General features: G+C 34.3%; 1 protein-coding gene across 1 annotated transcript in view; it reads right to left on the bottom strand.

Moving 5' to 3' along the window:
• Positions 1-27,351, bottom strand: part of FSTL5 (follistatin like 5) — a 494,569-nt gene that overhangs the window by 343,107 nt on the left and 124,111 nt on the right. The window contains exon 3 of the mRNA XM_090288197.1: positions 3,842-4,090. Within this exon, the coding sequence (XP_090144323.1) occupies positions 3,842-4,090 (249 nt within the window). The remainder of the gene's footprint in view (positions 1-3,841; positions 4,091-27,351) is intronic.

Below are 27,351 nucleotides of genomic sequence, written 5' to 3'. Positions count from 1 at the left end.
ATTATAATTTTTCATGAAATATTATCAGAGACAGTTTGCACATAAATTAGAATCTGCACATTCAAGGTGCACTTAATAAAAAAGCAATCTCAAAGCAGGATTAGCACATTACATATACTAAAATACTTTAAAATATCATTGGCAACCTAGTTTTTAACCCTAAATTCTACAAGCCCTATTAAAAGAAAGAAAGAAAAAGTTCGGGTAAAAGATCCCATTAAAAAAATGGAGTACAAATGTCTCTCCAGCTTATACTAAAGAAAACGAACACAATGTCAGATCTCATTCAAAGAGCACACATATAACCATAAATCTATATTTCCCAAGTCATTATTGTCTGTGATGCACATTTAAGTGCACAGAACATTTGCCTTTATGGCAGTTTTATTTTCAACACAGTAAATGGCAAAAGGGTTTCAGTTCAATTGACTTTCTCATAAAAGATTTAATTCCCTATTTGGCACGGGTTATATATTGAGTTTTTTACTCCAGCTTATGTTTATACTCTGAGTAACTAATTCTGCATTGTGTGACAGACTGACCTGGTGTCAGGATGAGAGGAAATTGTACCTGTTATAAGGGATGCGGAATTCCAGCAGTTACAAAGCACCCTGGGGGTGGAGGTGGGGACGGCATATAACATTAAGGGAAAACTGTCATTACAATAAATAGCTAGGCATCACATAAAACTAGAAAATTTATGCTATGTTAAGCATCACCGTAAAGTATTTGATGCCAATAAACAAATAATACATTATTTTATATCCTATTGTAGTCAGATTATTTGTAATTAGACACATTTGAATAAAATACATTAGAAAAATGTTAGTTCATTAGAGGTATTTTACACTTTACACTTTATGATTCCACAAATCGTAAATCATAAAAATAAATCTTAATGAATTCACCTATATGTAAGATTCAGTAATAGTAAATGCTAAGCATACCACAGAAACACTTAAGCACTTAACACAAATAACAATATCTATAGATATAGCTACAGTTATAGATATATAGATATAAAGGTATAAATATACATCTAAGTGTATTTTTAAGCCTGAACTCTGATCTTTCTTTAAAATTATTTCAAGTGTCTGCTGATACTTTTCCAGTACTATTTTCTTTGTTGAACTCTTTTATTTTCATATATTTGTAGGGTCATATGCTGTAGTGAGAAATACTACACAGAGAGTCCATATATGCTCTACCGAGTTTCTACCAATGGTAACATTTTCCAAAATTACAAGATAGGCAAAAGTAGGTCGACAGTTGATCATATGAAAATAATATAATAATTAATAAATAATTATACAAAAATAAATTTTGCGTTGTACGTACTCACAACTGTAAATCTACTTTTGCCCACCTTTGTATAGTGCAATATCATAACCAGGATACTAACTTTGATACTGTCCAGTAATCTTCTGCAGATTTGCTGTTTCACTTGTATCCGTTTGTGTATGCATGTGTGTGTGTTCTAATCAGTTTCATCATGTGCATTTGCCCAGTATAGCGAGGAAGATACAGAATAGTAAAGATTTGCAAAAGTTTTTAAAAATTAATTTTAAGGCACTATTACTTCTTAAAGCAGAAGTTAACAAACTTTTGCTGAAAAGATCCAGATAAAGCACTTTTTAGATTTTGCTGGCCACGCTCTTGCTATTGCTACTAGTCAACCCTCCTTTTATAGTATAAAATCCCACAAAAGAATTCCTAAACAAATGGGTGTGGATTGTTCCCACAAAACTTGATTTGCATCTTCTTTTGTGCCATTATTGGAAATTATAAATAGCTGAAATTCTACAGATAATATCATTCTCAATCATAAGAATTTATTTTGGCCATCACAACAATGTCAAGCCTTCAGCTAAATAGAATCCTGTTTTAAATCTAAAACTTAGCCAATTGTACACTACTAAGACAGGTGCCTTATTATTTTGTTCTATACTACCTACTTCTGTTCTATTAAAATAAAGCCCTTTTATGAGTGATATATATGTTAGGTAAAACACCAAAACCAACCAACAAACAGCAGACTCTCAAATTCTGAAACATTGGAAAAGTGCTAATTCACTCAGAAAAAAAATAAATGGAATTTTAATAGTATATATAATGATTTTGAATTAATTATAGATGTAATAAATATGCTTAGTAAAAGTGCGAAGGACCAAGCTTTTTGAAACCATTGTGTGTAAAGTCATAAGGAGGCAACATTCTTAGCTATATCTAGTTCATCTATCTCCATGCTGGTTAACATACTGAGTTGCATTATGCCTAAGCATCCAGGAATAAAGCAGAATACATTAGATTTTTCCCATATGATATTTAATATTATATATTTCCAAATAATTCTTTAGTGTTGCTGGGCAAAATCTCAACTGGAGAATATGATTCTAAATTAACTTGTAGTGTATATTTACATAGTTGGATGATATCATGCATCAATGAAATAGAAACATTTCCACTGTATCATCTCAGGTCAAAATCACAGAGAAGAATACTCTTTTATGAGTTTTTTAAATGCAAATTTAACAGAATCAATTTTAGTTATTTATACAATAGATTTGATAGATGAGGGGGATAAATTGAACTTAAAATCAAAGTAGCTGCTCGTCTTTCTGTAAAGGAATAAAATCTAATACAATAACATTCTCTGAGCAGGTAGAAAAGGGGAACACAGGTCACACTGGTAAGGAAACTATTTATATATATTTCTTTATTTATATCAAAGGGCTTCTAGTAGCCACAATGACTACACAGCATTTCATTTGTATTATTTAAAAGCTCTGTGTATAATTTTCATCATCATGGAAATAATACTTCATTTATTCTACCCAGTTTGAAAAAGAACAAATTTTGAATAATCATTTTATCTTAATTGGTCAACAAATGAAGTGTAATGACGTACTTGCATAAATTTAAGCTCTGAATTAAAATACTCAACATGTTTTTAAGTGTAAATATAGTTCAAGAATATTCTGGGAAATTGGGATATGGAACCAAAGATTAGTAATCAGGTTGATCACTGACCTATTAGAATAATAAAAGTTCTATGTACTACTTAACACTTCAGAATTTTAGTCTGGATTATGACTATTAACAAGCAAATAACCTCTCCAGTACAAACAAACAAACAAATAACAAATAACTTTATAAATAAATGACTTTAAAATTGTTTAATGATTCATTTTTATAGCATGTTAAAATAATTTGTCAAATTATATATTGAGCAATATTGTTCAACAAATAATGAGCAATGATTTTGAGTACCATGAAAGTAAATACCAATACTTTAAAATTTTCAGTTATGGTCATCTCAAATTTACTAAATGAGTTTAGCTTGAATTGTTCATAGCTATTTTAGTAGACATTTATGGGATCCATATAATTGGAATTATGCGATATAAATAAGACCATCCTTTTTAATCATGGGGAAATGAGATGTTATCACAGCAGGACTTGGCATTCACTATTCCCACAGCTCCACTCCAGGTGCTTTTCACTGGGTGGATTTGGACAGTTGACTGAGTCGGCCAGCCAACCTGTGTCCCTCAGATAACTGCATGATTGGGAAGCCATATGGTGCAATGCTGTAAGCTATATTAAATTGTGAGTCATATTTTGGCCAGCTTTGTTCTCACAACTAAGGTTCAGAATTGTATCCACGCAAATTTCTATACATTTTCTGCTTACTGGTGTAACTAAGCTCACATTTTTTTTTTCCTTTTCCTTTTCAGGCATTTGCTGATATAAAATTATGTTAGAGATTAAGCTTAAAGACACTAGTTGAGAGGAGAAAAAAACAGAGAGGGTTGACAATTTCAGTTCGCCCTGCATTTACCTTTGAAAAAGCAGTCTTCATTGTGAACGATGGTAATCTTTTGTTTCTTCAGGCAAGCCGCTCTGTGCACTTCACAGTGGTTTTCATAGAATTCCCCATCAGATCCACACACAGGTTTGTAGTGCCGTCTGCAAAGGTTCATGCAGGCACATTCTGGTTGCCCCGTCTCTCTGCTGATAACACAGTGCCTTCCCAAACCGCAGTATTTATTTTCACAAGATCCCAAAGGGCCATTCTGAATATGGAATCCTGAGGATAAAGAATAAAAAATCATTTGGATTTATATGTCCAAATAATGCATTCCCGTTAAAGTTTCAAGTGAAAAAATTTATCTAAGAGAAATACAGTATAATCAGGGTTCAGTTGTTATACTCAGCAGAGAAGAAACTTCGAACCAGCAGATGAACTTTTTTAGAATACATTCAACGTTCTTCCCTCCACTCCTTCTCTCCTTGAGCTTTTGTCTTTCCCCACAATGGGTAGTGTGCTCCTTAGACAAAAGTCTCTGAAATTAAGCTGCCTGAGTTCAAGTACTGGCTCTACCACTTACTAACTTTACATGCTTGGAAATATTTACTTCCCTGTGCCAAACTGTCCATATGTAAAAAGCGGATAATAGTGTAGGCCATCTCTTAGAGTTGTACAAAACGCTGCCTGTCATAATCTGTAGAGAGCACAATCCTTAGCACACTGTAAATGTTTAATAAATATCAACTTTTATATTGATAGAATTCTGGATGTGGAAAGAAAATGTATGTATGTAAGACAGGAAATAGGATATAGGTATAAAAAATAGTGTCTTGAAAACTTCTTGGTGGGTTCTAGGAACTGATTATTTCTTTTTCTGACCTTGCCAACTAGATAATCACTTACGTATTTTATGACTGAATTTATAAAACATGGATTTTTTTGTTACTTATTCACTCCAATAATCTCCACTGTCATAAGAAAAGTGCAGCTGGATCCAGCGACCTGGTACTCAAACCAGATTTCAAACCTTATGCTTTTATAGGCAGAACTGGCTTTCCTCCCCTGTGAACTTTATCTCACTGGAAAAAATAGGGTTGGGCTTGGAATGTAGAAAACTTCATTTAAATGTTAGTTGTTATTATTAGTATTTTATCTTTGTAGAAACTAAGTTTAAGGAGGGGAGACATACACAAATAAAAAGGTATTTAAAGAATCAGTTTTATTTGTTTTAAATGAAACTTGGGCAGTACTTTTTTTCACACATACACAGGTAATTCTAAATAAAATTTAGCAAAATTTAAAATTACCAAAAGAAGATGAACACTATAAACTTGGAACAAATGTCTTGTAAAAACTTCTAAAATATTTGTACTCTTTGATACTATATTCCAATTGTTAAAAAATATTCTACAAAATTTAAAACAAAAACACAACTTATTGAAAAAATACTTTACAAAAGTGTTATTTAAAATAATTTATAACTTACTGAAATATCTTAATACATTTTGGAAAACATTTAATGTGGTATTTCTTGAAGTTTGGCATGCAGTAGAATGGCCTGGAGAAGTTGTTAAAAATAGATTCTGCCTCCACTCAAGTCTAGATTTTCTGCATCAGCAGACCTAGGGTTCAGTTTCAAATTTGTATTTCTAAATTTAAAGGTGATGATGATACTGTTGCTTCCAATATCTCAATTTAGGGACCTTTAACTTAGTGAAATTCTTATTTATAATTAAAATAAATATAACACAAATAATTATGAAAGCTCTTTCACAGATGAGAAAAAATAAGGTTATGCTATAATTAAAATCATATAAAATGATGCAAGTATTTAGAAGTAATGAGAAAAAGCTATAAAAAATGATACAGAGCAAATTTTGCTTGTTATATTACCATATTCCCTTGTAATGTTCAATGTAATGCATTAAAAAGAAAGTTTAAAATTATGTTCAATCATAACTACAAACTAATGACCAACTTCAATTTGGAAAATCATTTTCTTCATCCTTATACAGTTACTTATGCCAATGGTTGATCTAATGTTTATAGGGTCCAAAATGGGGTGGCCATGTTTGGTTAGAAAAGCTCTACTATAAGATGAAGTCACTTCTAGTATATCTAGATTGTGGATATCTTTCTCAGATTCTCTCCTCTTTAAATTTTTCTTCTCAACATCTGTACTCCAGTTCACATGTTTGTATTAGAATACTGGCTATTTTGTAGAAGTTAATGAAGTATTTTACACTTGCTAGACGCTGTGTGTCCCACCTAGCTTCTACAATTAAAGAAAATTTAATTAATTGATATTCAATCCAAAAGAAAATTCATGTTATGTAAATGAATGGCTTAGACATACCCTTTTTGACAGTAATTATCCATGACTCATGCTGAACTTAACTTTTAGCTGAGATTAAATCAATTTGATCTGATCAACATGTCAAAAATTCCTTTTACATACATTCAGTCAGAAAATACACTAAATGAATTTTAATCAAGAGCTTATAACCTACTATCTCATACGTTTATAAAATAACATTTGTTCCAACAAACGTGCTCTGCATTTAACAAGTACATAATTTTAGAATTGTTAGGCCTTCAGAGGTTTACAAAAATTCCTCAGATATAAAACAAACAAGTACAAATTAGTAGTTACAAAATAGTCACTGAAATGTAAAGTAAAGCACAGGAAATATAGTTAATGTCGGCAGCCGTCCGTCTCGAGAGACGATGGTGTAGCTTCTTAAGAGTCTATCTGCATCGCCGAGAATGGCTGTGCAGTCCGACTCGGGAGTGACATGGTATCTGTCTCCTCCCATGTTGAATCGACATCTTGCGATGACGCTGAAGCTACAGAGCCTGGGCAGGGTAATATGGAGGGTCTGCTGTTGCCCATGCAGCAGACCCCCCCTCTCTTCGCAGCTGAAGGGTCCAAGGGAAAGACGGAGTCGATACAGCTTGGGTTCAGGTGCGCCGCAGGAGTTGCCGGTGTTGACTACAACGTCAAACCGCCTTAGGGACTCCGGCTCCGGATTTTCTGTGGGGGTTTACTCCCTTAGCCTTTCCCCTGAAGAGGTATGCCGCAAGGCAGCGGAGGTTTTTTGGAGTCAGAGTTTTCCTTCTCTGATGTACCCTGACTGGAAGATCGAACCAGCGACACTTAGCTCGCAGGCCGACGCTCAATCCACTGAGCTAAACCAGCCAGGGCAAAATATAGTTAATAATATTGCTATAAATATGCATAGTGCCAGGTGGGTACTGGAATATCAAAGGGAACACTATGTAAAGTGTATGAGTAACCACTAAGCTACACTCTAAAGCCAATACAAAATAATATTGAAAGTAAACTGTAATTGAAAAAAATAATCTTTGAATCAGCTAAAAAATTAAAAATAAACTGAACAAACAAAGCTGAAACATTAAAAGATGAAAGATACCTAGTCATAAACTAATTCTACATAATTCTAAAGATGGCCTTTTAAGATTCTCAACCATGATGAAATTCCCTTTGAGTTATTTATGTAATATACTCTTTATCAAAGAGGTACTTAATATAAAGTGGGTCTAAATTGAAATAAACTTTAATAATATGTAATTATTTTTATGTGCAAGGTTGCTGTAAGAATAGAGAAATAAAGTGATCATTAACACTTCCAAAGGGTGTAAGACAGGATTTGAGAGAGCCCAAGGAAAGAGGCAAAGATTCAGGGGAGTGAAATGGATAATACCAGGTAAGACCTCACAGACGATGACAATGTATCATGTCACAATTAAGGTTATGTTTGTGGAATGAATTAATAGTTCAGAGGGTAATATAGGGAGAGACAAGGTATGGAACAAAATGATGCTGAATTTAAACAGTAACAGCAAAAGGAGGGAAGAACCAAATCTTGATGCATTAACTATTTCTAATGTTTATAGTGGCATAAACGTAATTGGTTTAGAGTGACAAGTTATTTGAGGTGTTGTCTTATAAAAATAAATAGCAGTAAAGTCCAAAACGTAAGCACTATGTTAACTTTGGTTTGTTGAAAAGACCAACAGATTTCTAGTCAGAGAATAAGATTATAGTCTTTGCTTTTCTACTTAATATTTGCCTGTCCTCAACTGGGCCTGATATTCAAATAGTAAAATAGGAAGGAACTAATAAATTGTCTTTTTATTTACTTTCATCCAAACAATACTTTCATTTAAGAATGTTTATCTTTTTTTAGATGTAAGGATTAAGTAAAAAAAACAAAAAACCTCACAGAACAGGATTGTGATTACAAGAGGGAAAGGGGGGCGGGAGAGGTAGAAGAGGGTACGGGGGAATGAATGGTGACAGAAGGAGCCTTTTTGGGGGTGGTGAACGCACAGTACAAGACGCAGGTGAGGTATTATAGAATTGTACACCTGAAACTGATAGAATTTTGTGAACTAATGTCATTCCAATAAGTGTTATAAATAAATAATATTGCTCATAAAAACACAGTTTTACAATACAGACTACTGTCTGACAACTACATTTAGTAAGCTTTCTCAGAACATCTAAAATTTAAACTTCACCTGCACTAAACCACATATTCATAATTCTCTAATTTAAATATTTACTCTAGAAGGAGCAGCAGCTATATTACATGCAACATTATTTTTAACTTAGGTTTTTCTAAATTACTTTTTTCTTAGGATTTTGTCTTTTTTTTTTTTTGTCTCTTATTTGTAGTCCACTGTCACTACAAGTGCAATTAAAGGCAACTTAATTAAAAATCACTGAGCCTAGTTTTTTTTATCTAAGTAGAACACAAAGAAATTCTACAAGTATTATTTAGATGAGTAAATACAACGGAGAAAATAATAATTAACATAATATCATATGCTTGTTTAGAAGATTTTGTGAGATGATGCAATGAAAGTGCCTGGCATAAAGTATGTGTTCAACAAATATAGTCATTAAAATGATCACTTACTATAATTTTGTCATGTAGAATATATTTACTTAAAATTATTAGAATAAATAAAGTACAGCCTTTGACAACTCTAGTTTGTATTATGTCCATTGGAATGTATTTACAGGGGTATTGAAACTTGTATTTCCAAATAAAACACCTTATTTTTTCAAAAATATCCACTACGTAAGATTTTCCTTCACCTGCATAAAAAAAGAAAGAAAGAAAGAAAGAAGGCTCACATTTCTATTACTATATTTTGATTTAGAAATAAATATAATATTTTGGTAACATTTTGGTACCCACATATGGAAAAGTTGTAGAACTACAGTAAATCCAAATTATAAATACCTGTTGCATACTGTAAACTCAGAAAGAATACATTCAGTCTTCACAAACCTCACGGCAAGTGGTAGTTCAAGTACATTCTCTAATGCTTGCAGAAGACTGCACACAGTATGATCTTTTCATGATATAATTGGGATGTGTATTGTCTGTTGCTATTTGGTGTTGGTCAAAACAAGATGGCCTTACTAAATGTTTGCCAGTTGTGCCATTACAGAAAGACAATTTGAAAGGTTCCATTTCTGTAGCTCAATGAATTAGGAATCTTTCCCAACTTATTTCAGACAATCCATTAGACTTCTGCAAGTGCCTGTAATTTTGCCATCAGATTTATTTCTTTTAAATATAAAACAGGGATTTTTAAAAGCTAGGGATTCAGTTAAATTTTACCCATCCAAATTATATTTTATGTTTAATGCAAATAAATTTGGCCAATGCAGATAATTTTTGATGTGTCATTTCAAAAAGTTAGATAATTTGAGATCACTATCCAATATGGCAAACATTACTTCTTTATTGCCATTCTTAATTTCAGGATTATAATTTTAATTATGATAACAGAACACTGAAAGAGCCTAAGATATATTCTCAAAACTCTTTCCAACCCCAGCCTGTGATGTTGATAAGAAAGAACACAAAGATTTTTCTTAATCATTACTGTTATCCTTTGCATGTTCCATCTAGGAGCCAAAATTCCTCAACTAACTTAATATCTCTAGCTCATTGAGGACTTATAGTCCTTATAATTACACACTTAACTAGATAAAAATACTTTCACCATCTGTGTGATTTATTTAGAATATAAAAATGTGTTGGAAACCAAAGTAATCTCATTTGATTATTTTACTTAGTAACTAGAAATGTCTTGCCTTTACAGGTAGGTCAATAGGTAGATAAACAGATTGATAACACAGATCATAGTTGAATATATTAGCATTTAAGACCTTCTTTTAGATGAATGTGTTTATTAACAGCAAAATATTTGTTCTAAAATATTTTAGTTCTATAAATGTTTTGAGTGATATTAAAAGAAAAAGTGTTTCCTTTGTTTTAGTTAGTAGTAAGAAAATAAATTAGACATAAAAGAAAATTATTTCATTTTATGTAAGTCTATGCAATGAGATGAAAGACATTTGCTAAATCATCTGTGAGACTCTAAGTACTTCAGGCTTTGGAATAAATCCAAAATTAAGAAACATCTCATTTCTTATTAACATCTAAAGCAGTAGATTATTTTTATTACTGTAGGTATTTTCACACAATCCTAAAAAATATTAAATAGCAAAATGAAAATTTTAAGTAAAAATCAAATATTGTTATAGAAGTATAGATTTGGCGAGATAATCTTCAGTTTCATCATAATGCTGATTGTTAGAATCATACCAGCCATATGGCTAATAGGAAATTGAGGGAGAAATGAAGACATAGCAATTTCTGTTATTATAGAAACAAATGACTGCTAGAAGAAGAATATTGTTTTAGAATACAAACATTTCAAGATTAAAATCCACTTAAATTATTTTAATATGCTTTATTTATTTTGAAAAATTATTTTTTCTTTATGAAAGAGAACAGCACTGGGTTCACAGCAAAACTGAGTGGAAAGCACAGAGAGGTTTACACACCAGTGACAAAAGGACAGATACAGTTTAATTTCACTTATGTGAGCTTGGAGTAGCCAAAATCAAACAGACGTAAAGCAGAAACTGCAATGAGTTTCATCATAGGAATAACTGCTTTCCTCTTCTTCTCACCAGAAGCAGGAGACACAGGTTGGTACTTTGTAGACACGATGGGATGCAAAACACAAATCACAATATACAGAAAAGGTGGCGACACAGTACCCTCCCTGTCAAGTATCTGATTTTACCCCAGAATGCATGTGGCTGACCGGAGCCGCGGCTCACTTCCCTGTCCAGTATCATGAGAGTATTGCACCATGTGTTGCAACTTCAGGAAAAGATCAAAATTTGAAACACAGTTTCTACTGAATGCATACTGCTTTCATACCATCGTGAAGTTGGAAAACTGTAGGTTGAACCCTTGTTAGTCAGGGACACCTGTACAGTATTTAAAATCTCATTAAGCCTAGGTCCTGTTATGATTTTTCAGTCTTTTGGTCTTATTGAGTAATCTCTATTCTGAAGCTCTACAAACACTTTGCCACTTCGTTTATTATTTTCCACTTTCCAAAAAATCAACTTGTTTTTTCAAGTTATTCTATGTTTATGACTACTACATATTTGGAATCTTCATTTTTCTGCAAAATGAAATCAATATTTTTAGTTTATTTTTTCACCAAAATGAAGATTATTTTATTATTTTTATCGGTTAATTGAGTGATTTAATCAGCTTAGTAGTGGTGTTCTTTCCATCACTGGCTTTTAATTATTTTTAAACCATTAAAAAACTCTCTACAAGTTACAAACAAAACAATACACTGTAATACATAGAGACATTTTTATGTTTTATTTTTTATAGAATTGTCTTTTCTACAGACACCTTTATAACGTATATAATTTTCTTAAACAATAATGTTTTCTACATTGTTGGGAGGCAGATGGGACAGTTTCGATGTAAATGTAGAGGTTATTTCATGATCTGGCACCTCACTGTTGTTACCTGCTAACGTATTTGGCATCGAAGCTCCTTTCTAGGGGTTTCTCTCATTATACCTTTTAAGCTGCTCGTCCAGCAGGTCTCAATGAACTGAAATTCTATGGTGTTTATAACTTGGTGACTATCCTTGTTTCTGTCCTCTACCCATCATCACCTTCTCGGATATAAAGGTTATGTTATAGAACTCCCTACATAAAGGTAATACCTATATAATGAAAAGTATACTAAGATACACATCATTTGCTTAGGCTTGGAAGAGCCCTATATTTTAGTAGAGCTATGAGATAATTAAAACAACTATTTTATATGGTAAAAAGGTAACATGGGAGGTACAAAGTTATGGGAATTTAAGAGGAGAAAATAATTACTTTTGAGGAAAACTAATGAAATCTTCCTAATAGAAGTCAGATGTGATCTGGGATTTAAAAAATATATATTAGGATTTTGACAGGAGGAATTTGATTGGGAAAGAAAGACTAAAAAGACAAAATAGAAATATTCTATGTCCCATGAAGCTCGACACTTCTCTCATTTTAATAGTGCCCTTACAAGGTGTTTCAGAGTGATAATTTCCTAATTTGGTGAGGCAATTCTTATTACTGTTCCAATACAGGAAAGCTAGCATATCTATTCTTAAAGAGTTTATTTTTAAATAATTGCTTACCATATTTTTTAATTACTAAAAAACAGCACCAATATAGTTTATTTCTATGTAGTTAGTTCTTCGAGTGGTAGCTCTGAAGTGGAGAAGAATAAGAAAACATCTCCAAAACAAGTTTCCCTTTCTAATAACAACCGCCATTTGTGTAAATGGACTAAAGCATTTTCCTGAGCATTTTTATTCTTTGATGTTTGTAACAATCATTTGAAGTGCATTCTATTTGTTTTTTGTTTTATAGATAATGATGAAAGTATCTAAAAATGATTACTTGCCATGTCCTAAGTAACATAATTGGTAAGTGATAGTTCCAGGCTTCAAACTCATGTCTGAGCAATTAACTATTACATTATTCTGCCTTGATTTTGTTCCTATTAATGTTTATAATTCTGGTGGAATATATGGGGGATACTTATTATAGAAAAGGGAAAATATAAAATGTGAGCTTAGTATATATAGTCTAGGAAGCTGAATGTGGCAACCATTCACATGAAATAATAGACAAAGATGAGAGTGAATACATTATAAGGATAACAAGTATACATAGAAGGAAGATGTGTAAATATAGCAACTTGGTCTTTGGAAAAGTTTTCCATGGTGACTTGGAGTACCATCACACTTAGTCATAAAAGTACTAGTAACTTTAAAATGTCTCATTTGCTTATTAGTGGTTAGGAGCATTGGACCTGGAATCCTATGGCCTGGGTTTAAAACCTAGGTCCATCAGTAACTGGTTGTGTAATCTTGGAAGTTTTCTTGGTTTCTTTTTGGTTTAGTTTTCTTATCTGTAAAATGTAGATGGTACTAGAACTGGTCTCAAGTAGTTATTATAAATTAATGCATGCAAAGCCCTATAATAGTGCATATCAGATAACTGCAACATTAATGTCAGCTATTAACATAAATATTATAGTTGCAGTTGTTATTTTATTTCATTCTAATAAACAATCAAAAAGGCAATTTTCAAAGGAGTTATAATCTAAAATTCATTTGCTATTTAATACACATTGAAACAGTATTTAATATGATAGACCCCCCCCAGGTTAGCCCACAAACTCTTCTTAACCCACAATGTTTCAATAGTATGGTAACATATTGGTGATATTTTATAAAATAATTATTATCTATAAAATGTTCTTAACCAACATGCAGCCACCTGTTTAACTCTGGAGTTCATGACCATACTTCTTCTATTGTAGGAAATTTCCAGTCCACATTGGCAATTTATCAAGTAATGAAAGTGACACCTCTCCCTGTTCTTACTTGATTCTATTTGGCACAACAGCTCCACTTCGGCAGGGCACTTGTAAGAGGTCAGTAAGGAGAAGAATGAGAACATCAAGGTAGTAGGGAAAGAAAACCATAGAGACTACTTATTCTTTTCAATTTTGATTCCCAGAGATTTTTTGTTTCCAATTTATTCTCTGTCCTTGGGTACACAGTATCAATGCTGCAGAACTCCCTGCTTTTCTTCAATAAGGAGTGTACAACAAGGTCAACCATCCCATGATGTCTTCCTGAAAAAGGAAATCCTATACTGCTTCATAGCCACCTGATTACTAATGACTGTCATGGTCACTGAATGCTTCTCTGTTATCAAACTTCTGACGGACATCTAGGGCTACATAGTCAGAGCCATTTCTCTGTCACCTGGAAGCAGTAACTAAAAGTCGGACAGTTCACGGAAGATGAGGACTTTTTTCAAGCTTCTAGATATCACATTTTGCCTCATTTGCACATAACTTTGCTGTTTCTGACTTTGTCTTTTTTGCCTTATATTCGTCTCCTTATATTCAACTTTTATCCAATTAGACTCAGTTAACAACTTTTATTCTAATGTTTTCCACTAGTCCTAAAGGAAATCAATAGGAAAAATCTAAACATGTCACAGAGATAGTCTTATGACAAATGGATAGACTTAAAGATCCTCTCCTGAACCTTAAGAAAAAGAAACAAATCAAAACAGAAATTACCTTCACCCAATACACAGCTTTCTTTAATGAAATATAGATTAAAGTTTCTTGATAGTTGTTACTTTGGGACATTTTAGAAATTAAAGCAATAAAGAATTTTACATATATTTTATACTCACATGTAATATATATAACCTAAGTATGTATTTTCCTAAGTGCATTTCTGCTTTACTTTGACAAATTGAAAACATGAACATCATTTTAATCCCTGCTAAACTCTTCCAAACCCACTAAAAATAAGTTATTTTAAAAGATATATACAAGAAAGAGGAGAACTGAAGAAAAGAAAACAAAATATTCGAAGTTTCAAAACATGTGGCTAAGTGGGAACTGACTTAGTAGCCTGAATATAGCTCAATCTCAAAATTCAGTAGGCAGTCTCAAAATCTTGAGAGCCTTATCTACTAAACAGATACCTCAAAAAAGTGCATAAACTAGCAATACCAAGAATTGAAGAACACGAGAGTGGCAGTGATTTTAATATAGAGGCATGCACTGAAAATTGAGAAGTTGCTCAATTCCTAGATCCCTTCCACTGTACAACTCTGTGAGAAGCTGGAGGTTATCTCAGACACAAACCATATGAGATTGACGGAACAATGAATGCTGAATGCATGGGTGCAGTGTGTTCAATCCCAGCACCTTGCCTGACTTGTTGACAGTCATCGGCACAGCCTTTAGGCAGGTGATTCAAACTCTCTCTGGGAATCTGTAACGTAATATTGGGAGTTCCCTAAAAATTATGTGCTCAGGCCACCCATAATGAAATTTACAATTGAAAACATTACCCAGGGTTCAGAAATTCAGTCAGCAGTCTGATGTCCTCCCACTTTATAAACAGCCAAAGGCCAGCATTAACTGGACATCTAGGTAAACTCTTTACACTAGAAAATAAAGCTAGAATAAACAGATATAACCAATGTAAAATGAGAATGTGTAGGGAAAAAATTAAAAACCAGTAATTATATCCTCATAAAAATAAAAAAGTTATAGTTAACCCCTAAAATAGGAACACTTACAAAAAGTAAAAGGAACTCATAGAAATTAAACACCTGATTGTTAAATGAAAATTGCAAGAAGAAGTCTGGACAATAAGATTAAGAAAATCTTATAGAAAATAAGTAAACAGAAAAAGTGATAACCATCAGAACAAATATATAAAGATATGTAGATATCACTTTCAGGACTCCAAAGCCCAAATAAATAGAACATCCAGATGGAGAGGAAAGAAAAACAGATGGTAGAAAATAATTAATAAAATTGCTAAAATATTTCCTAGAACTAAAGGATATGAATTACCAAATTCAGAGTTTACCAAGTGCCCGGTAAAATGAATTAAAATAGACTCATACCATGACACGTTGTGTAATTGTGTATATTGAAAACAAAGAGAATTTTCTACAAGTTTCTAAAAAGAAAAACAAAATATTCAGTCATACAACATAGACTAAAAATCATAATTCTTAATAACAGGAAAGCAAGAAAGCAGAAAGCAGCACAGAATTCTGAGGGATAAGGACCTCATGCTGTGCTTGTGCTCCCCTCCAGGTCCTGATCCCGAGGACAGGTCTCTCTATAGAGGTATTTCTGCGTTGGCTTCCTTTTGAGAGCTGGAGGTTTGGAATGGTAAACCTGGGAGCAAAAAACCATGAAGACTCTTCTCATTGCCCATATGTCTCTTGTACTTTACCTCCTAATTATACTACAGCCAGGTGTCCTGCCTATTGCAAGCATCCTGGTCTTTAAGATGGCCCAAATAGAGTGACTTCTCTGAAGCCATCTCCCCTTTCTACCAACATATACAGTTTCATTGTCTAACTCCCACACATCTTATAATTCTCACATTATATGTCTTCTCATGTAAAAGGCTTTCCCTTATATCCCTTCTTTATACCCTTCCTTACACTCGTCGTCGTCATCGTCGGCAGCCGTCCGTCTCGAGAGACGATGGCGTAGCTTCTTGAGAGTCTATCTGCACCGCCGAGAATGGCTGTGCAGTCCTTACACTACTTCACTGCTAAAGTATATTCTACCATCACTACCGCCACTATCACCACCACCACCACCACCACCACTCATCAGTAGCAATGCACTTTTGTGAAACTTTGTTTTTTCTCCATAACATCTAAACATGATTGTGATATAAGACTACCTGTTTGAACATTTGTTTAATATCTGTGTCTCAATAATCTGATTTCTGAGAAAGCAAAGATATCATCTGTTTGTTCAACAACTATGTCCCCTAGACCTAGCAGAAGCCCTGGTCAATTTTAATAACTGAGTAAGTGAATGTTTGATACAGTAGTTGGTGTTGTATGCCAGAAACACAAAAAGAAAAATGCATTATCAAATTAAGTAAATTAATATATATACAATTTTAAGTCGTCGTCGGCAGCCGTCCGTCTCGAGAGACGATGGTGTAGCTTCTTAAGAGTCTCTCTGCACCGCCGAGAATGGCTGTGTAGTCCGACTCGGGAGTGACACGGTATCTGTCTCCTCCCGTGTTGAATCGACATCTTGCGATGACGCTGGAGTGTCCTCTCCAGTGAAGCTGAAGCTACAGAGACTGGGCAGGGTGATATGGAGGGTCTGCTGTTGCCCATGCAGCAGACCCCCCCTCTCTTCGCAGCTGAAGGATCCAAGGGAAAGACGGAGTCAATACAGCTTGGCTTCAGGTGCGCCGCAGGAGTTGCCGGTGTTGAGTACAACGTCAAACCTCCTTAGGGACTCCGGCTCCGGATTTTCTGTCGGGGTTTACTCCCTTAGCCTTTCCCCTGAAGAGGTATGCCGCAAGGCAGCGGAGGTTTTTTGGGGTCAGAGTTTTCCTTCTCTGATGTGCCCTGACTGGAAGATCGAACCAGCGACACTTAGCTCGCAGGCCGATGCTCAATCCACTGAGCCAAACCAGCCAGGGCTAATATATATAGGCTTGACAGCAGTCATGTTTTTGTTTAAAAAAGGGCTGAGAACAGTTTGTAGATATAGGGGAATAAGTTCAGTTTGCTGACTACTAGGCACATAAATGAAAGGGATTGAGGGTGGATCCAGAGTCGTCCGACAGCAAGGACATTCTCTGACCACCCAGAATTTTCTTTCTCTTGCTTCGGGAATTCCTACTGTCGATTACCGATAACAATGTGGAGGAATATTAGGGTAAATAAAGTTAATTTTTAAAAAGCACTTTGCACACCTCTAAGTGGCTATGCTACCTCTCTTAATAAAACAATGTTCTTGGTAAAATATAACTCAAACATCTCACCTATTTTCGTTTCCTCTCTACTTAGGCATTTCTGTCATGCTTGACAGTGACTTTCGTATACAAATATGTCGTGTTCCTACTTCAAACATGCTGTGAGAACCTAATGCTTCACACGAAATGAGTCTTAAAAAAGGCCAAGCCTATGTCTGCCATCACAAGTTTCAAGACTAATGGTTCACTCCCTTGGCATTAGATCTGATTATGCAAAGTTGCGGTGCGTAGGCAACGCTATATGTTTAACTTCATCGGTCACTTATCCCTAGCATGAATCAGTTTCCCATCCTCTGTCCTGAGGGTCTGCAAGTAGGAGAGGCGAGCGGGGGCATTCATAGTGCCGAGTGCCTGAGCGCCACTGAAGGTCAGCAGCGAAGGGGAGAGGACAGGAAACTAACTTTGCGTCCCCCACTGTTATTTTGTCTGTGCCGCAAAGCAAGGAAGGCCGCTCCTTCACGCCTCACACTAACTAGACACACCGGCACTAGGAGCCGGGCACGCAGGCACTACTGACCATGTCTGGCTGACGTTTTAGGGCCTGTCTTTGACATCTGTCTCTGTTAGGCTTGAGTAAGGCATCATTATCTGGAATGTCCTCCCCCACCCTCCACCCCTACCATGTTTCATAAAGCTCGGTGGACTGAAAAGGTCTTTACTGGATCTTTTCTTGGCTCTGGATTCTTTAAGAATAGTACATGAGCGAAAAGTCTGGTTCTCGTAAATGGCATTAGGCTTCTGGTGTAGTTTCTTTATTTATTCATTTGCCAGATAATAGAGGAAGAACTGTTGGAGCTGAGGTCAAATTGACATATACATCAGACATGTGATTTTCAAGCCACAGACAGTTGCACAGACATGGGCTGACTGTCACTGACTGTGGAACTGCCACATATATACGTGTGTGTGTGTGTGTGTGTGTGTGTGTGTGTGCGTGTGTGTGTATATATATACATATATATATATGATAGGTATTCAGCAAAAATGATTCTATAAAATTTCCATAGTTTAGCTCTGGCCCCAACCAACCAGTAGAGACCACAACCCAAACTCCTTTAGCCAAATGATTAGTGATTTTTCCCCTACGTAACCTATCTCCCAAAAGCTGTCAGGGAACCGTTCTTTAAACACGAGCCTACCTGTGACTCCACCGGGTGCCGTTTCCTCAATTAATAAACCCTTACTTGCTTTGCCGCAAATTCCTGTTCGTGTTTGATTGGGCGTGGATGCGTGCGGGCAAATGGGCACCTCTAATTCCATAATAACAGTGGATAGGATATGCAATGTTTCACAAAGGCCTTCAAATAAGAATGTGCACACCTTGCCTATAGCTAATTCAATTAAGAGGGAGGACACCCAACCCAAATTCTGTTCAGAGTTTTCTTTATTTCTCATTTGAAGTTGAAACTGAGAGACTAGTAGATTGTATTTGTATGTGGTTGAGGAATTCTAATATTTGGAATTAGAGAATGTGGGTTTGTTGGTGCTTCTTTACTGAGGGACTGGACAGTGTGAAAGAACATACTGTCTGTATACCAAGCGAGTCTATGGATCCTGGTTCCCACTCCTACCTGCGATTACATATAGCTCTGCATCATGCCTTTGGTTGGCTTCCTGAGACAAGCTCAACTCTAAATCTGCTTGTTATTACATAAAACACCTCAAGTTGATTTCTATTCTTGCAAACACAATTAAAACTAAATAAAAATTATATTGATGTAATTGTGGAAAAACAACTTTAATGTTATACTTTAGATATAACTAACATTCCTTGAAATCAGCATACCAACAGGAATACAGGATATAAGTGAAGAGAAATGGTTGATGTGCTGATTAATATACATAATGGATGTGGAATTATAGGGCACACACAAGAATGCTTAAGAATTAATGGATTCCTTTTAGCCTTTCTGTCTAAGCAATTTTGTTATAGATATATCACAAAGCCACATATGTTGATTTCTATTGCCCTGCCTATGTGGTTGCTCAACCCTGCTTTACACCTTTTTAAAAGTTCACCTGCAAAAGTTCACAAAAAACATCATAGTAATTTAGACTCTGCTGAAAAATGAAAATGCACATGTTCTTATCCAGAGTAAAGCTATTTTATTTTTAAACTATAGATGACAAATATATTGAAACATTTTAGCATAGATGTCATATATTTGTACACATATAAATGCGCACAAATATGTAGAAAATATATAGACATAAATGATTGTTCATGCCATTATTTTTGCATTTATATTACTCAAGATTAATTATTAATATGCAATCTGTTTTTCTCATTTCTACATTGAATTTATTATAAATAGCTAATTATAATGATAGCTGAAAACAAGATTATATTTCAAGCAATTTTCTCAAGAAAGACAGAAAATTATTAATGTGAAAATGTTCCTTGAACTCCCCTTGCTATGTCTTACCTTTTTCTATTCCTTAAGGACAAGAGTTTGTGCTTGTTGGCATACATGTGGGGGGAATGTTCACTTATTTAATAAGTAAAGGATAGAGAGTAGTGGAAAAGGAAGATAGGGGAAGCTCCTGACCAAGGTTTGTATGAAACATTAGCACAAAGAAAATTCCATGCAGGTGAGTAGTTACCAGAAAATTTGAGAATAGATAGAATGGCTGTGGGAAGTGTCAGTGTAGATCATAAATAGACATGACATTGGTCCCACTGTGTTTACTTGTACCTAAGAGAAACCACGCTCAAACTAGCTTTATACCACACAGCATGTCTGTCCTTAACTCAAAACCCAGGGTTGATTCTGGCTATAGGCATGGCTCTTTTCAGGTCCTCATCTATGTCACCATGAATTTTTCTTTTTCTTTTCTTTTTTTTTACTCTCAATCTGCTCTATTTATTGTTGGCCTTTTTATTTTTTGCAGTAGTCTTTCCACCCAGCAGCAGGACAATTCCAGCTTACTCTAGATTTATATCTTTTCTCAAAAAGGAGATACCTTCCTCTGGGATCTCATCCTGTTCAGAAGGTTTCTAATTGGATCACATGCACATCCCTGGATTAGTCCAAAAACCTATAATAAAAGAGGTAATCTGATAGGTCAGGAGTTAGTGCATAAACTTCTCATTCTTTACAGTAGAGTATGGGCAGGTTGCTAGGTAGCTTTATCAGACTGACTGGAGCAATTTCTAAATGTAAATATTATCAGACAAAAAAATAAAGTATCCCATTTTCTTTTAATAATCTTGAGCGACAGAAGGAAAAAAGGGAATTCCTTTAATTACTTATTCTTGTTTATCTGCGGCAATTCATAAAGGTTGAGCCAGGTAGTTTCTCACTCTGAGAATGTTTATGTTGCTTACATAATATAAAGCAGTATTAAGCTAGACTAAAAGGATGGGCATTGTGACGCAGTAACATTTCTTGTGAGATCATGGACAGGAATCAGAGCAATAGAATGAAGAAATAAAATGGCTTTTTTTTAGGAAATCAAAAATCATTTTCTAATCTCACCCCAGTATTATATTCTCTAATATATTTGGAGATATGATACATTTAGATCTCAATATATTGATTTATATATTTAGCTTGTTTTGAGATAGAATTTTATATCAGTAAATGCATAGAAATCTTAATTAATCAGTTTTGACAATCTTACAGGCTTGATATAAACATAACTCATATCATGATATATATTTCCATTACCATGTCAAGTTCACTTCTGGACTTTCCTGTCAATTTCCAAGCTCATCCTCCCATAACAGAGAAAGAATCGCCACTCTCATTTCAGTCCAACACAGTTATTACCCATAAAATTCTTAGGGGGTCCAGGGAAATATTTTAATTTAGTTTAAATAAGAAAGGGAAAACAAACTTCAGGGCAAAGAAAATGTTATATAATAGGTGTCATCATTATCCAAAAAATCATAAAGTATAATTGTATGTGTGTGCCTGTAGGGAAAGTAGCTAATTATAGCAAACGTGCTTACCACTCACAGAGACATAATGGAACCCTGATTTCTATCACTATGGAAAAGTCTTTTTAGCTTTGGACCTCATGTCAATAAAATCAATCATACAGTATATATTATTTTCTGTTTGGCATGTTTTATTCAACATAATTTTTCTGAGATTATCCACTTTATTAAGTATACTATCTCTTCTTTCTTTTTCAATGCAGAGTAGTATTCCCTTCTATAAATATATCAATATCTGCTCACCCATTCACCTATGGATAGTTACTTGAGTTGTTTCCTATTTGGGGCTATTATAAATAAGGCTGTAATGAACATTTATGGACGGATATTTTTGTGGAAATATGTTTTTGCTTCTTAGGTAAATATTTAGTAGTGGAATTTTTTGTCATAAGATAAATTTGTATTTAATTTTATTAAATGCTGCCAAACTATTCAAAGTGGCTTATTACATTATGCTGTCACATGTGAGTTCCACCATGTGCTACACCTTTATTAAATCATAGTATTACCATCCCTCTCAATTTTAGTCAACATAGTTGATATAGGATGGTATAACATTTAGTAATTTTAATTGTATGGATAAATGATGATAATAAATATCTTCTAATGTATATATAGGACATTCATTTTCTTGTTTTTCAAAGATTCTGCTCAAGTCTTTGGACCATATACCAATTTATACTGATTTTCAGAAGTTCATTATATACTCCTTTGGCTGATATATTTGCATGTTTTCATGTATACGTGTGTGTGTCTTATAAGGGCTGTGGTTCAACACACAGTGAGAGCCGAGAAAGTCTTGGAAAATTCCTCTCTTGACATTCCTGTCCTGTCAGCACTCACAGTCTGCAGTGCTTCAGACCCGGAGAAGACACAATGGACTTAAGGGACACTGTTTTCGAATCATCTGCTACGCAGCTTGTAGCAGTCATGGCTAATGTGTCCCATGGTTGAGAATGTTTACCTGTACTGAGTTTATCTTAATTCTTTGGCCCTCCCCTCCATGTGCAGCAACCACAGCCTTCTAGTTGCTGAAGGCCCAGAATGCCTCAGTTTGGTTTCTCTCAATTATCTGGCCTTCAGCTTTCAATGGACTCCAAGTGCCTCAGGGAAGTTCTAGCCACTCTTCTGCTCTGTCATTCACCTTTTGCCTACAACTCCCACTCTCAGAAAAGACTTTGGAAAGAGTTGGCAGGTAGGCGAAGACTTGACTGGAAGTTGGGGCCCTTCAGGATTCTAAACTATCATGCCAGACAACACTTGGCCATTGTTTTTTTAATAATAATAATTATTATTATTAATAATTATGTTTCTCCTTATCCTGTTCTCTGGTGAATTCCTCCTTCTTCATCCACTTCACCTCCACCCGGGGCTAAAATAGACATAGCTCTCTTCTCTCCTAGGAAGGGCTCCTCCCATCACAGGTTTTAGTTTACTGGGATTTCTTCATATAGTTGATGGTTTGTAAAACTCTGATTTTTTTAGTTCTCTTGCTTTTTTTTTTATTATTATTAGAGTAAAAATAATATTCTCTTGCAACGTCCTTCCTCTGAGAAACACAAGTCTGCATTGCTTAATGTTAAATATGTACTAACTAACCCTGACATGAACGCATATCTTCAAAATTAACTTAGCCATTAACATTTAAATAATTATAACTATTAGATACTTTGGAAACCATAGTGTAAAATTTCAAAGTCAAATACCATAATGTCTTAAGATCTATAACTTTTTGACTAAAGTATCTTATTGTACATTTTTGTGCAAAATTATTGAAATATATTTTGAGATTTTAAACGTATCTAGTTTGTATCTGTAGTTTTTATATATTATTTTGTTCTTACATGGGAATGCAGTTTTATTTTTTAAATAAAATTATGTATTTTTTTAGAATAATAGCTGTGGGTAAATAATTACTTTCATAGAAATGTCTTAACATAACTCTCAACTCAGTTGTACAGATGTTACAGAAACAGGGGAGTCCAAAAACAAACCCCAGAGTTTGCGGCTGGGAGATAGGGAAAAAGAAGCAGCTTTCAGGATGCCCTTGCATTCCTGGGGCTAGTGGCTGGAAACATTGTTGCACAAAGGTCCGCTTTACTTCCAAGGCTCAGGAAGATGGGAGAGGTCTTGGACTGTGGGATGGTATGGAAGCAGATAGAACCTACGTAGGGTTCTGTGAATGGTCAGAACTGTTTGCAACACCCACTGCATCAGAGAACGCAGTCAGGGATAGATAAGCAGCTGCGGACATTTTAGCTGGGGCCCTGGGGCTGGCTCTCTCTCGCTCTGGTTCTCTGGCTCTGGCTCTTGTGTGCTCCCTCCATGTGGCTTGGAGGAAGGGGTCTCCAGGCTGCTTTAAGAAGAGGCTCTCGCGATGCGGTTTTGAGAAGGAGAGAAGATCCACGCGGTTTGCAGGAAGAAGGCAGTTTACAAGAAGGCTGAAAATCCAGGTGGTCCTGCATTGAGAGCTGGAGGGCACCACAGCACAGAAAGGACCTCCCCAATCAGAATTGAGTGATTGGCAGCTACTGGTAAAGCTGAACTGTGCCTAGGAAGTAGGGAAACGGTGTTTCTGACTTTCCTAAGACTGGCCAGGTCTGGAGGGGGAGGCAGAACTATGTGCAAATAAACAATTCTTTTTCTTTTCACCAAACTCTGGTATTGAGAGTTATAATTCTGGTGGCAGGCAATCGGGCCCCTAACTAAACAGCCTGTGGGTTCTGTTTCAATTAGAGCAGCCCAGGGGTTCTGTTACACAGATACAAGAAAGATTTACATGTCTCTACAACCAAATTCACTGACTTCATTGCGTTGAAATAGATAGCCTTAAATCTATTATATGCTTACTCATTGAAGGTAATGAAAATATAAGGTCTTTGACAGAACAGCAAATTAAAAATAATCTCTAAACTAACACAGCTTTACAGAAATATAACTTGACAAATAACTAAAGGTGTTTAAAAGTTGAAAGTGATAAAATAATGGATCTTCCTTTTTAATGTGACATCTTTTGTCTCAGTAGTTTTGATCAGACTTTTAGGTATTGTTCTCTTTCTTTTTGATAAACGGGACTTTTGACATTTGTCAGACACAATCAATAGTTCTCTTTGACCTTATTGAAAAATATGCCTCAGGGGAACTAGAGATGTAAAGTGAGAGAGAGAGAAAATCCAGACAAGTGAGAGAACAGTATGATGCAGTGGTTTTCAAGTGATCATCACAGGCTGATTTGAAGTTATTGACCAACAGTTTAACTCATCATATCATAGTAAGATTAAAAACAATATCTGAAACTTCAAGTTAAGGTTTGTTTTGGATATGGAATACCTACTTAGAAAGTATAAGAAAATCTAATCTTTAAATTTGAACATTCTTCTGCAATGAAGGGACGCCACTTGACTTTGAACATAAACATGGCTAAGGTCTTAGGTTCATTGTAAAAGTTAATCAATTAATTCAATTCATCTTTTTCTAAACAAGCAATTAAGAAAAGCCTAGGTGTGGTATTAAGCTCAGAAATAAAATTATTAAGGTGTTAGTTGATATATGTTTTCGTTTCTATCAAACCAGTTAACTGAAATCTCACCGTTAACTGCTTCTGAAACTTGTTGTTCTATAACTCAAATTTAGTCATTACAGTTATAAATTTAAGAACTATTCTTTTATTAAAAACATAACCATGTACAAAAATATGATATGTTTATAGACAACTAAGCATACATTAAATTATATGGCCATTTATTCTTGGCTCAAGGCAAGATTCCTTATCTTCAATAATACAAGACAAAAATGATTTAGACATTTATCTGCCTGAAGGCCCTGAAGATAGATGGCTGATGAAAGGATTATTTTAGTTCCCTTTCTCTCCTTAAGAATGTATTATCACAGGTACCCCAAGGAGGTTCGTTAGAGCAAACTATAAAAACATGGCTGTTTTCTCTCTTCATTTATAAGATTTGTACTCTAATATATGGTATAATGTGTGAATCTGTGGATTCAATTTGAGTACACGACTTCAGGTAGAGAACTGTAAGTCTTTCTGTCAACTTTTAATTACCTCATTTAAATCTTGGTAAGATTAGATAACTATAAAATATAAACTTTCTGAAATTTTTTATAAGTTTAAAATTTAACACTACATTCCAATAGTTTGTGACAAGTAATGCTTAAACAATTTGAAAAATATTATAAAATATGGGAAAACTTTCCTTATGGACCCTACATTTATTTTATATTATAGATGATATATAACAGACACTGCTAACTTATAAATGGTATATGTCTGTGTGAATTTAATTGACAAATTAGTTATGTATTGGGTTGGCCAAAAAGTTCATTTACCTTTTCCCATACAATGACTCCAGTAGTGCTTAGCAGTCCTTAAATTCATTCAAAACAGCATTGTTAGATTACATATTGTATTGTGACAGCTGTCATAGCAGTGTGCATTTTTTAAAAACTTATCAAAATTGCTGACTTTTGTGAAGCCATTTTAATATTGAAGATGAAAGAAGATAAAGAACATTTTTAGCATATTATGCTTTACTATTACAAGAAAGGTAAAAATGTAACTGAAATGCAAAAAAAGGATTTGTGCAGTACATAGAGAAGGTGCTGTGACTAATCAAATGTCTAAAAGGGGTTTGCAAAGTTTCCTGGTACTATTGATGTTTTAGCCAAATAATTATTTGCTATGGGGCTGTCTTATGCATTCAAAGATATTTAGCAGCACCCCTAGCCTCTATCCTCTAGAAGCCAATAGCAGGAGAGAGCTGACATACTCAAAATATCCAAATAAATAGTTATTGGTGAAAATGCAAAATATGTCCTTTACAGAAAAAAAAAAACAACAGACTTTTTGGCCAACCCAATATTTCACAGAACTGACATACTTCTTTAAGCTGGTAGGTTAATTGTATTTTGATAGAATCAAATAACAATCATTTTGTATTATTTTAATAAAATTTCACCTTTTATGTCAACACAGAATTACCAAAGACATATTTTCAAAAACTGGGTAGAAATATTTTAAATCCAGAGGGAACAATGACATTGCTTCATTTGGTGTATCTCAAACAAACCCTGTAATCATCCCTCAGAGGGGATTTTTTAGCAATGACTTTCAAATGGTTTCTATATAATTGTAAGATATATAACTTAGATATATAACTTCTGGAGAGTCTGGTAACTGTTTTAAAGAGTACATTTAAATTAGAGGTTGGTTTTGCCAAAGAAAACTATGTCCCATACAGAGAAGGTAAATTACTTTTTTATGTCTAAAAAACAATAATAAACATTTATTATGCACCCACAAACAAAGGAAACCCTATTTCAGAAGGCAGAACTCCTCCATACCATATTAGTTGACCTTAAGGCAATAAAAAGTTAAATAAGTAATAAAAGAATAACCCTAAGTAAATAATGTAAATAAACCAAAACCCTGTTCTAAATAAATGTTATATTATGTAAAAATAAAAACTAAAATTAGAAATTTGAGAAAACTAAAATATTATATAGCAATGCTTAGAAGACAGAAATTTCACATGCAAAATATTTATCTTGAAATAAATTAAAGTATTTAATATAGCAAATCAAAACTGAGCAACAAAATGCATTAAAATAGACTCTCCATAGGACAATACACCTAGAAGCCTAACTGAGATGGTTTGAGCTGTTCTGCAATCAGAGTCTGCATTTGGAGTGTACAAAAGAGTCCAGCTTAGTGTATTCAGTATCTGTTACTTTTGTAGTTAAGGTGGTCATCTGACATGGTTTTGATTATTAATAAGAGAAATATAAGAGAATTAAAAGTTTTGACCAACAG

The sequence above is a fragment of the Furipterus horrens genome, unplaced genomic scaffold (genome assembly GCF_987537825.1).
Source record: "Furipterus horrens unplaced genomic scaffold, mFurHor1.1.pri manual_scaffold_10, whole genome shotgun sequence".
Classification (NCBI taxonomy): domain Eukaryota; kingdom Metazoa; phylum Chordata; class Mammalia; order Chiroptera; family Furipteridae; genus Furipterus; species Furipterus horrens.
This window is presented reverse-complemented; position numbering and strand designations above follow the sequence as displayed.